Source organism: Olea europaea, chromosome 2 (assembly GCF_002742605.1).
Source record: "Olea europaea var. sylvestris chromosome 2, O_europaea_v1, whole genome shotgun sequence".
Lineage (NCBI taxonomy): Eukaryota > Viridiplantae > Streptophyta > Magnoliopsida > Lamiales > Oleaceae > Olea > Olea europaea.
Genome location: NC_036238.1, coordinates 15,613,884 through 15,627,209, shown reverse-complemented (window position 1 = coordinate 15,627,209; position 13,326 = coordinate 15,613,884). Strand labels below are relative to the sequence as shown.

Genomic DNA, 13,326 nt, shown 5'->3' with positions numbered 1-13,326 from the left:
GACTCCTTATCCTCTTCCTCGGCGCCTTGCCCGTGGCCTCTCGTCAGCAGCAAGAGCTAGCAGCAAAGCAGTGACCATCATTCGTAGTTCGAACTTCGCACAAATCGCAGGCGCAGTTGCTGCTTTTGCTTCGAATGGAAATTTTGGAATTGGAAAAGGGTTTGCGGTTGGTTTCAGGCTTTCAACCTTCAGCTTCAGCCTCAAGTTTGCCTTTTATGAATTTGAAATTGGATTGGAGTATTGGATTTGGACTTGATTTGGGGGAAATACCATGGACCATTGGGCCTAGTGTTTTTAAACAAAAAGAGGCCCATGTCAATTGTCAGTAGCCTAAACAAAAAAAAAATGAAAAACCGGTCATCTTCTTTCTTTCCCTCTTCCTCCATCTCTGCAAACTGTAAGTCTGCAAACCTCCGGTGCCCGGCGTTGTTGAACATTCTGGCCGATCCAGCACGGGCGGCCGCAAGTGCTTGCCATGCGCTGGATCTGCCCCTATTCACGAGATTAATACTTTTTTCAACTTTTCAACCATGCATATGTTTTATCAACTTTTATGGAAATTTACTTAAATTTTTATTTGTATCTTAACCAAATAGATGCTTATATAAGTTTAAAAATGCTATAGATTTCAAAAACTCGTCCTACGTGGGGAAACCAAAAATAATGAGATTGATTGTGGATATGTAAATGACGTATGGTCGTTGTCCCTATGAAGATGAGAAAAATACAAAAACTGCATTCCATTAGATAATTATCTCCATTATGTTATAGAGACGGGATGAGAATTATAGAGCTCTTTTAATTGACTCTAGAATCAACAAATTTTAGGATGTGGAAAGACTTGTGTCATGAAATTCGAGTTCGATAACAAGATCACTAATTAAATCATTCAAGTCATATTCACGCTTAAAATATAAAAGGTTATTTGATTGAGTACAACGAAAACAATTTTCTTTTAGTCTATCACGAGCATGGTATAGAAAATAATGAAGCTTAAATGATTTATGTGGCATTATCTACACGATACCATTTTGCCGTTCTTTTGATTTCTAAAACACAAGGCTCAAGGGATGGAATTTGTTGGTTAATTAGAAGTCATAAAAAAAAAATTTAGCATTTGAAGCAACATCTTTATACACTTTACAGTTCACATTATTATTCAAAGATCTGAAACTGTATAAGAAATTATACAAGAACTTTACAAAAACCTAAGACCGCAGCATCGCGATTTCAACCTTTCATAGGTTCAGACCATAAACCTCTAAGGAACATAATAGAGGCACCAGACTCAACCATAGACCCTCACAGACCCAAACACAGAATCGCTTCAATGGAACAAAAAATGGACACACCACGTCAACAGCCAGTTCACTCACACAGAGACTACTCAGACAAAGACTCGATTATCACAAAGATAATCACTAGAAAATCTCACAGAAAGAAGATAAAAAAATCACAGAGACAGAAAGCCCTTAAATGTTCTAGAAAGAGAGACGACTCACAGAGAGAAGAAAAATAACGATTCACTCTTCTAGGGCAAGAAAGGGTCATATATATAGAAAGACCATCAACCGTTGATCAGTGGGTCAATCCAACGGCTCCAGAGCGATTAAGAAATGGGCTGAATTATTGGGCTCGATCAAGTGAACCATCTCATTTCATATTGGGCCTTTTTTTATAAACACAGCCTATGTTGGACTGGACATTGACATCACAGCCCAACACACATAAAAGTTTATTATCTTATAATATTGTTGTTGCCTTCACTTTAAGGAACCTACGGAATTCGATTCCAAGAATTCCTGTTAATCAAGTTACCACATAAGTTGCTTCCTATTCCTTCAAGGAACAACAGAATGTTTGATTTAGAAACAACATTGTCAAAAAATCAACCATATAAATATGGATGTCTTATTAAGGATATCATAGGAGAAGACTGAAAATAGTAAAGAAAAAAATGAAAAGAAAAGATTGGATAATCAAAATAAAAAATGAACTCGACAGCATGGCGGGTTCTACGACAGAGGTGGCGCATTGGAAGAAGCGATCAATCTACAGAGTACCTTCCGCCGTTATTGAACTAAATAAGAAGGCCTATAAGCCTGATACAGCGTCTTTGGGTCCTTACCATCATGAAGAGGACCACTTAAAGGCAATGGAAAAGCATAAGCATCTAGCACTTCTTCACTTTTTAAAACGATCGGGAAAACCAATCGAGGTCTACGTTAATGCATTAGCGGAAGTGGTGGATGATTTGAATGATGCATATGATCAATTGGATTCCAAATGGCGACTAGGAACTGAAGAATTTTTGAAGTTGATGATCCTTGATGGTTGTTTCATTTTGGAAATAATGCACACTTGCACTTCGGCTTGGAATGACTACGATCCCAATGATCCCATCTTCAGCGATCATGGAAAGCTTTACATTGTGCCATACCTCAAACGCGACATGTTGAAGCTTGAAAATCAGTTGCCTCTGCTGGTTCTTGAGAAGCTAGTTGAGGTCAATATTCGTAGCATTTGTTTTATTTAAGTCTATTTCTAACTAATGCATGATTTATTTTTTATTCAGATAGAAGAGAGTATTGTGATTAAGCGCATTCTCAACTTCTTTGGTCAATACCGTGTTAAAAACATGGGAAAATGCCTACACATTTTAGATGTATATCGGAAGAGCCTATTGGAAGAACCTGACAAGAACGTTGACCATAAAGTTCACCAAGGTGAAGACGAGATCATCCGGTCTGCTACCGAGCTTAACGAAGCTGGTATCCAAATCGAGAAAAGTGAAACAAAAAGCCTAAAAGATATCTCGTTCCATAGAGGGGTGCTCAAGCTTCCACCAATAATGGTCGATGATACTACTCAATCATCGTATCTAAATCTAATGGCATTTGAGCGACTTCACGTCAATGCAGGGAATGAGGTGACTTCCTACATCTTTTTCATGGACAACATCATCGACAGTGCTGGAGACGTTAGCCTCCTGCACTCGAGTGGCATCATCCAGCATGCGGTTGGCAGCGACAAAGCTGTTGCTGAATTATTCAATTCTCTATCCAAGGATGTTACGCTAGATCCTGAGAACAGATTAGCAAAAGTGCATAACAGTGTCAGTTACTACTGCAAGAAGCCATGGAATGCATGGAGGGCTGATATCATGCACAACTATTTTAGAAATCCATGGTCTATTCTTTCGGTCATTGCAGCAATATTTCTTTTTGCTCTAACCACAATTCAGACGGTATACAGCGTCTTAAGTTACGCCAATTCCTCATCCAAATAATCCCTGTACTGCTTCATTTTGCTGTGTGGTTTTTTAATAAATAATGCCACGTGATGCGCATGGCAACCTCATTCTCAAGGAATTAACCCTCGGCTTTCAGATCACAATTTATTTTCTCGACTTTCTTTGTTTTGCTTTTTGTTCGATTGATCAATTGAATAATATATTTTGCCTGCAGTTTTCCAGCCTTCGTTATACAATTTTTCCCTGCCTGCTGTTGAACCATACTGGTGTTTTTAGATAAAAACAAGTCTACCTAATAGACCGAGGGATAATTTTAGGATAAAATTTCTCTCTTATATGAGTTATACTGTTGCATCAACGACTATAAATCTTTGTAAGTATTATGCCCTAGGTCCAATCGACTTTGGACATAAATACTTTTATATATAATTAATGTAATTAAATGGCAGATCTATTATTTAATTAATAGACAATTAAATAAATAATAGAGTCCGTAGATTCAAATATTTGTAATTTATTAATCACAAGGAGTTGTGATTGTGAGATACAAATTACATATAATTGGATCTTGAATAAACCATGGTCGTAAGTAATAACGAGATACGGATATCGTTATTACGGATAGACCATCACGTGTGGCATTTCTTACTTGTGAAGTAAGTAGCTGATCTCACAAGCTAAAATGTGGTGACACTTAAGTGAACACGTGGATGTTTGTTATAGAACAAAACATTGGAGACCCGTCGAGAGATTCCACATGGATAACTATCTGAGTGTCAGTGGTTAATCTCTAACGTTCGGTAGTGGAATTGGTCCTTTTGACTTGAGGTCGTCATGGTACCTTATATGAGGACAGTCATACTTTGGCGGTGTTGGATGTTGCTCTGAAAAGGGCCGCTAATACGACATCGTTAGGGTACGTCAAGAATCGTATGAAGGTTGTGATTGATCAATAAAGGATTCGTCACTCTTAGATAGTAGGAGATTATAATCTGCGTTTCATTCAATTAAGTCAATGATGAAATCCTTGGCCAAGGTGTACTCATAAGTCGAAAAGGAGTTTTCGATTTATATTGACTTAATAGTGGAGTGAAAGATATGATCGATGATCGAGATTGACACAATTCCATATCTCGTAATTGATCGGATCATATTGACGAAGGGATTATAGTTTCACGGTAAACGAACGAATTTGGTTTTGTCATACCACGTGACATTTCCCGTCACATGTATTGCCCTGACACATTGCTAGATGTCAATCAGGGACGGCGAATGTGAATTGACGATAAATTAAAAGAGTGTTTTAATTTATCAATTTTGATTAGATCAAAATAATATTTCACGTCGTTAGGCATCGTGGTCGGGAACCTAATGGGTCACACACAAAAGAGAATTGGAAGATTGCAAATTGCCAATTGATTAATTTAACAATCGTTGGATAAATTAATTAATTGGATTTGTTATTTATATTTTCGAATTAATTAATTGGATTAATTGATTCACGGACCGGGTTTAATTAATTGGATTAATTAATTATTGGACCGGACCGGGCCGAGCCTATTTGGGTTTATATAAATATATATCTAGGGTTTGAGGTCCATTAAGGTTTTCATTATTCTTGCTAGCACAAGAGAAAACCCTAGAGGCTGCAATCAAATTCTCTGTGTGGATCACCGTTGGAGGCTGGACAATTGGACAGCTGTGGTGGCGAATCAAAGTTGTGGAACGAAAAGAAAAGCAAAAGGATTGCAGATCTGGAAAAGGTACAATCTTATCACAATTCCTAACCAAACACAATGAGATCTATTGGATGGGAATCGAAATAATTTAATTTTCCGCTGTGCATGTATAAGTAGATTCCCAACAATCTGCAGCCACCGTCAACCCCCTCTACCATCAACAACCATCATTGTAACATTCCACCACCATCACCACTATCACGAGTAACAACCCAATAACTAAAACAATCACTAGTGAGAATAGAGAACCTCCATCTCCATCTCCACCACACCATACCATAACCACCACCCAACAAAAAACCCTAAAATCGTCACAGCCACCACCTCAAATCCACAGAGAACGAACAATAGACTAGAGGTCTTGGGATTGGGTGCCACCAGATCGCCGCAATAGCATCATCGTCCATCATACCACAAACCATCTAGCACGATTGCGCTTGAGGCGCTGATTTAGCAAACCACACTCTATTCGAACGAATCGAGGTGGTGCTCAAGCCACAGTACAAAATAAAACTCCAATAGATCGAATTGAGGCGGCATTGCAATCAAACCATCGAACAAAACAAAACTCCAGCAGATCGGATCTATCACGGTGAGTGGCATTCGCCACTGTGAGCGTTGATGCCATGCTGGCACCGGTGACAATGATGGCGACGACGACAAGAGAGAGGAGAGGTAGGGAGAACATGGAATGGGTAGATTTTATAATATTATTACTAATATACATAATTAAATTAATACTTAATATTTGAACAAATAAACTTGATACCTGATTTATGAATTGTAATCTTTAAATACCCGCTGTGCCGCAATTTCCTCTATTTTCTTTTGATTTTATTTGCTGACTTGCTGGGTTGTGTAGTGTACATGGGCTGAGCTCTAGGCCCTCTCTATACTAGGCCGAATTCCATTTTTATTCAACTGGACTGGATCATAGTAGACTCAATCTGGGCTTTTACACAACCCCAAGAGGAAAATCTAAGCAAATGACACCAAAATGGATAACTTCTACTGTCGTGGCATCTTTTTCGTTTTGAGCGTGTCTATATTGCCATCACAATTTTCATTGTTGCACTACTTTTGAATTAATTAGTGCATTTTGTCCCTGATGATGACATTTGCCTTTTGTCCAAAAAATTCGTTAAGAGGGCTAAAAAAAACTTGTATGTCATTATATTTTTAACTAAGAAAATCAATATTTTTCCATCATTTCAAAGCACGCTAATAGAATTTGTGTTCACGAACCATCATCAGAGACTAAATGTTTTAGTCAATAGAAGATTGAGGATAAGAGGTTTCGTATATGGTACAACAATCTTTGTTTTCAAACTTTCATATGTGCTACTCTGCATCAAATCAATTTCTTTAAACGTTCGATCACTATGTGAATGATTTGCTAACCCTAATGAGATCAAGAGAACATTCATGAGTTTAGATCATAACAATGAAAATCATAAATTTGGATACGAGATAAATATATATTCTCATAGTTTGTGTGATCGTGTATGAATTCCTAGCATTTAATGCATTTTGGTCGCATGGGTAGTGAATTCTATTCAAAAGTAATTTTATCTTGTGGAAATTATATAAAAACCTAGTTTTAAAGATCACATTTCATAAATCATAGGCAAAGTTTACTATTTTAAAAATCAGAATTTTGTTTTAAGATAATATTATTCTATAAATATATTATAAGATTAAATAAAATTACAAACCAACCCTCAATTTCCCAAATTCGTTCTCTCTCTCTCTCTCTCTCTCTCTCTCTCTCTCTCACTGTCACCAGAAAACAGCCGATCGTAGAGGGAAATCAATCGTCGCTCCAATCGCCATTCCATCAGCTGGTCGCCTGAAAACAACCACTCGTAGGATTGCCATACACAATGCAGCCGTGCGCAGGACCACCTTGGTGCTCCATCAACCATCGCGTTTAGATCTGTCAGATCTCTGATAATAAATTGGAATATAAAGCCCCAATCAAACAAACCCTAGATGAGGAAGCCAGAATACATGAGGAGCCGATAGTAGTGGAAGAAGATTGGTGGTTTTCCTGATTTTTATTTGGTTTTCTGGTTTGCGGAAGGGTGGTGGCTTTTCGCGTGCAATGACAATTGTTGGTGTTGTGGTGGCGATGGAGTATTACTGTGATGCTACACGGTGGTGGTGCTATGAGGCAGTGGTGGAGGTGCACAGTGGCGGTGGTGGGTGCTGTTATTTTTTTGTTTTTATTTTTGGGTGACATATTTATTGAGTTTTGGGTGTTTTCGTTGGTGATTGGTGGTTTTGTGAGCGTTGCGGTGGTGCTGGAGATTCAATGGTGGGTTGCGGTGGTGTTTTTACAGGTGTTGATGGTGGTGGCTTAAGCATTGGGTGACATTTTGGTGGTGACACATTCCGGTGGTAGTGGCGGTTTGGTGGTTGTGCGATTTCTTTTTCTTTTTTTTTAATATTTTGGGTGATGGTTTTGTTAGTATTTGGGCAGCTATTGTGGTTTTGCGTGGTCTGGTGGTGGTAATGGTGATAGTGATGGCAGTTGTGGTGGTCGTGAGATTGGGTTGGATGCTTGTGACCAATTATTTGGCTGGTTATGACTAATAATTGGTTAATTTGTAATATGTGACCTAAAAATTGTGATTGTGACTCACGATTAATTAAATTGCGACCGAAAAATTAATCGTGATCAATTAATCTAATAATTTGCAATGAATAAATGAGTTGTGACCAATAAATATTTTGATTCTGGGGCCTATAAAATCTTTGATTTGTGATCGAGAAATAAATTGTGACCAACAATTTGATAAGTTGTGACTAAAAATTAATCCGTGACTAAATAATTTTCTAATTTGTAACTGATGAACAAAATGTGACTTACAAAATTTTTGAATTATGATCATAAAAAAATTAGCAATATAAAATTTCTGATTTGTGACCAAAAAATAATAAGTGACTAATTAAATTATTCATTTGTGACCAAATTTTATATATCTGTAACCTAAATATATTTAATTAATAAATTAATTAATTAAATCCTAAATAAATTTTAATAAAAATCTGATTTTTGAAATTTGAAACTTGTTTTCTTAATTTTGAAATGTGTATACTTAAACTCTTATTTATGAAATCTTCCCTTTTATCTTTGCGATTTCGCTCACAACTACAGGAACTAAGGATGCCTTTGGAGCTTGGACTAGCCCAACAATTTTAGGGCTGTGCTCGAGACCAAAGATTGAATTTGATTTGTACAGCGTGGCATGACCAACTTTAGTTATGTAAGTTTTGGAAGTAATTCGGGGTTATATTACCGTCTAGATGATGTCAAGTGATATTAAATAAAGAATATAATTAAGTGAGCCACGTAATCCTACTTTTAACTGAGAATATCGCATAATAATACATAAATCGATGTTGTAGCACCGCAGCCACTGCTGGTGTTGATAACAGTGTTCAAGTTTGGGTTAGTAGTTAATCAAGTCGACTAGCACAATATTCACTTACAAGTTAAGAAAATATGACCGTGTATTTTATTTATCAACTCTTTCTTGATGTATAAACTATTTAGGTTATTTCAAAATATCGAAATTCAACTTCTAAATTTACTGTAGAATTAGATTGTTTGTCAAAGTAAAACAACTGCCATTAGCTCGATACCTGAGCTCAATAATGTTTAACGTTCTTGGCAAATTTTTCAACAATAGGAGTTCACAATATTGACTTGAATATCGAAAGATTCCCAAAATCATCGAATTTTAATCAAAAAAATAAATTGAAGTAGTAGGAGAACTTCTCTTTGACGTGTAGCCGGTAGGAACATTTTAATTTTATTTTCTATGCATCATATTGTATTAAATTATCAATAGTTCTTCAAATAAAACTTACCAAATCAAAAGTCAGGTTAGCTTTAAGAATCTCAATGGATATTCCCCGTTTGATTCCAAGTATGTTTATTATATTCATCTGGTGAACAAATTATTTTGACTTTTAATTTTGCTTAATGTCTAATTAATAGTTTAATACAATACAATAAAAGTAAATTAACTAGAGTGTATTTCAGTATTCTAAAAAACGTAAAATCAAAGTTAGTCGGTAAAGTCAAACTTCAAGATTTACAAATCTAGATGTAAATTTATTTATTTTTTTATTATTTTCAATATATTTTGTTGTTCTAAAACTACTGAATAAATAAATGAATGCAAACCAAATATTTATAATGATAATTATCATTATTTTTTCATTTAAATTAATTCTTAACACTTAAGGTTCAAATGTCAAATAAATAAAACTTCCACGTGGGTTTGTTTAATTAACGTTGTTATTTCTTTATTAATTTGCCTCGACATGCTTGGCGTATCTAAATCAAGTTTGTAGATCTTCATATTTTTTCAAGGTTTTCATTGATCATTTAATTAACGTTGTTTACAATATTATAGCTAATAAAAAAAAAATGTCGGACTTTTGGCGTATTACCTTTTGTAATCTTTTGTATGTATTTAATTACTGTACTGTATTATTTTAATAACACGTTTAATTTTTATCAGATAAAATATTGTATTACCAATACAGCAAAATAATGCATTCTATTGTATTGCACCATAGTAACTATCGATAAAAAATAATCGATACTCGAGCAATACGATTGTTATTGTTCCCTCATAAAGGTGTTGATGGATTTCGTTAAAGTATCCTTAGTTTTGAATTTGGGTTTGAGTTCGATTCCAAAAATATTTCAGTGAACTTGAATAACTTTATTTATGAAATAGTCATAATGTAATGGATGATTTTGAGTATTAAAATACTTAGACCGACCACCCGACACCTAGAACTAAGTTACATTTTAGCATCTCTTTCAGTAGGGTCAATCTCCATTATGATTAATTATTTTTATAAAAAGCTTATTTAACATGTGTACTACATAATTGAAAAGCACACAAGGCCCCTCTTTTTTGGTATGTATTAAAATCGTATTAATCTTTTAAATTAAAATTAACAATTAATTATAACCACATATTTTATGAAATTCATAACTTTTTAATTATATATTTTATCATTTTTTATGAAAATCTTTTAAATAGGGGCTAGATAACATTTAATGATAACATTTTACGTTTCATTTATCTGAGTAGTTCTTCTATCGAAGATAAAAAGATTAAGCAAAAATTTAATATCTTTCACGTTTTAATTTCAAGTTACAAAAAAATTGATTTATCTAAAGTAAACTTCAAAAAATATTTAGTTTATTGTGTTGAGTAAACACGAGAAAAAAAAATTACTTAATAAATAAATCAATGTTTTTCTTATTGACTTATAAATAATTTTATTAAAGGGCGTTTCGCATGATTATTTCAAGGTAATAGAACATAAATCACTTTTGATTTATGATTTTCTGCGTTTATGAATGCCAGCTTAGAATCACATTGAAAGTTATTAATATTAATTTAAGAGAATGTGACACATATTACTCATTTTTCAATCCACAGTGATAGGATCGTGTGAACAAGAACTTCTTCAAAATACTTGTAACCTAATATATCACACGTTGATCAAAATATTCTATAGAGACATTCGTGATTAGCTTCCATTCACCTCGAACAATTTTAGTTAGGTGTACATGTCACACTATGTTGACATATAATGTTGTTACGGTTGGCAACGGTTTGCCCAAAATAATCATCGAACCACAAATTTTTTGGACATACTATAATCGCATCATAACCACGTAAGTCGATTCGGTTCGTATCTCGGTTTGGCTTGGGCGGTTAATAACCACGAACATGTGCAAATTCAGGACTTCAACCCAACTAGGGCGGTTGTTGATCATTGACTTTCAACAATCAATGGCCGTATAGCTATGTCATCTATTAATATCAAATTAAATAATATTAAAAATTATTCTATCTATATGTAAATACACTAAAATGTAAAAATCGTACATTTATATCAAATCACAGTACAATACAATCCGAAATAATATAAAATTAATTATGATACATGAGATTTCTTTATATTATCAATGCTTAATAAACCGTTTGCTTGACTAGAAGTAGTTACGGGATTAGATACACCACTATAAGAATTAGGTTGGGATATTGATTGAAAAAATAATTCTACAATCTGTATTATAATTAAAATTAATTTTAAAATATAATTAAAATTTCAATTTTCAATTCCCAACACCAATTTATCACAAATTATAAATTCCCTAACTTCTCATCTTCAATTTTCACAAATCACATAATCACATTTCACAATACTTAAAAAAAAAAAAAACTTGGTCAATTTAGCAAATAATATTCCAAATGAAAATGTAAACAATATCTCAATTTTCAAATGTAAAATTCGAATTTAACAAACAATATTATCAATATAGCAATACTAAACAATATCTTTGTCTCTTGATCCTTATGCATCGAACTTAATTCCTACTTAATAACTCAAAAGCTCTAACCTCAATTCATATTCAATCTTCATTCATAGAAAAAATAATGGAAAGCCCAATTACCTAATTATTATTTTTTAACGAGTACTTATAAAAAAAAATTAACAAGTAATTGGTTCGGGGCCGGTCGATGGCGTAATACCATACCTGACACATTCCAAACCGGGTCATTAAAATCAAATATCATATTCACCTCATTGCAACATCAGTTCAATTTTTTTCGCCACGTTCGGTTCTGTTAACCGAGATTTTCGATTTTAACGGTTCAAATTACCATTTCTAAATGTTGTAAATTGAGTTCGGGGCGCCTAGGCTTGAGAAAACCTAACATGTCAAGGGTTTGGCTGTAGACGTGCATTTTTTTTTCCTAGAAATAAATTGGATAACAAAAATAAATAGAAAAAACATGTTTACCCTTGTGGTTCGAACGTTGACTCTATCTAACTCTAGAAACTCGTACCTTTTCGTGCTGATTATCTTAATTTGTCAAGAAATACTCGTTGCATAGTTCAAATTATTTTTAATCTGAACTAAATTTGTACTTTACATATATCGGTAAAGTTTGAAAAGAGGTACCAGTCTAGTTGGCTCAACCACCCAATTTACACAATATGATTGTTTCCAAGATGTCATGTTTTTGTATGTTTTTAGCTTTCATTTGTTGATTGATGACGTAAAGCAATATAGGGCACTTACTATACTCAATCTATCTAAACATTCAAAATCGCACTTACAAAAAGGGAGATGTGAAAATATGTGGCTCCAATGCAATTGGTCGAGTCACATAATGAGCAACAAAATAGTACAAACTTAAAAATATCTGGATAAATATTTGTGGCGCCATTAATTTAATTTTTTTTGGACATTTTTTTAGTCGCAACAAATTATTTGCATCAAATTATGAAGGTCGCAATTAACAAACAACATCAAAAATTTGGAATTATGTTATACTACATCACTTTCTCTGAGACTTACGTACAAGTTGATATAGTATGTCGCATGTCTCTTTTCAAAATAATGTCAAGTGTATAAAGATTGAAATCTCGAATGCATTGGACTGAGGTTATATCCGTGTCAATCATATTTGTAACCTCAAATATATATAACACGTGTTGTGGTATTCTTGTCTTTGTGACTTTCCTTAACTCGAAAGTTGTGATGAACATGTGGAGAATGATTTGTGTAACTTCTTTCCCCTAATATCCGAGATACATAAAGATTTTTCCCTATGTTTTTGAAATAAATAATGGGAAGATGAATGAAATTTTAAAAAATTTGTTATGAAATTTCTCTCATCAAATATGATAAAGACAGAACTTTTCTCTCTCCATAAAAATTTAAAGAACGAAAGGCATATGAAATTAGTGAAATTCAAATTTTGAAACAATAAACTTAAGATAATAATCCTTAAATTATAAGGATGCGTGAAAATGAAAAATCAAATACTAAAATTTTTAATTTTTTTTTTTATAATAAGTATCTAATTTGTGAATATATATATATATATATATATATATATTGGCATTATATGAAAATGGATTATGCCACTTTGTCAAAAAATGGTCAACAGAAAGAGTGACATAATGAGTGTTTGCAAGATGTGATTAATGTAAAAGTTAATTACGTTTAAAACACTTTAATAATAAAGTGTCATATACATTATGTCAGATTATATTACTATATTAAAATTTAACTTATTTGCTCTCTCTCTCTCTCTCTCTCTAACTATTTTTTCCCCCTTTCTTTGTACATAATTATGCACAAATAGAAAGATGAAAAAAAAAAGTGCCCATCAACTTCAATTGAGACTCAATGTCTTTACGCGGACCACTCCTAAGTGTAAATGGACGGGCCATGCTTGTTTGACAACCCCTGGACGTGCAGAGGTTCTGTAAATGGGG

The 13,326-nt window shown here is 33.8% G+C and overlaps 2 protein-coding genes across 2 annotated transcripts; both read left to right on the top strand.

Moving 5' to 3' along the window:
• The first annotated feature begins 2,005 nt into the window (after nucleotides 1-2,005).
• On the top strand, nucleotides 2,006-2,536 carry LOC111373046 (UPF0481 protein At3g47200-like). Its single transcript, XM_022995509.1, has one exon. The coding sequence runs from the start codon at nucleotides 2,006-2,008 to the stop codon at nucleotides 2,534-2,536; it is 531 nt and encodes a 176-aa protein (XP_022851277.1).
• LOC111375935 (UPF0481 protein At3g47200-like) lies at nucleotides 2,294-3,462 on the top strand. The gene has a single exon (XM_022998860.1). The coding sequence runs from the start codon at nucleotides 2,552-2,554 to the stop codon at nucleotides 3,287-3,289; it is 738 nt and encodes a 245-aa protein (XP_022854628.1). The 5' UTR covers nucleotides 2,294-2,551; the 3' UTR covers nucleotides 3,290-3,462.
• Nucleotides 3,463-13,326: the final 9,864 nt, after the last annotated feature.

Excerpts from the sequence above, each read along its gene's own strand:
- LOC111373046 (XM_022995509.1), top strand. The coding sequence starts at position 2,006 with ATGGCGGGTTCTACGACAGAGGTGGCGCATTGGAAGAAGCGATCAATC.
- LOC111375935 (XM_022998860.1), top strand. The coding sequence starts at position 2,552 with ATGCATGATTTATTTTTTATTCAGATAGAAGAGAGTATTGTGATTAAG.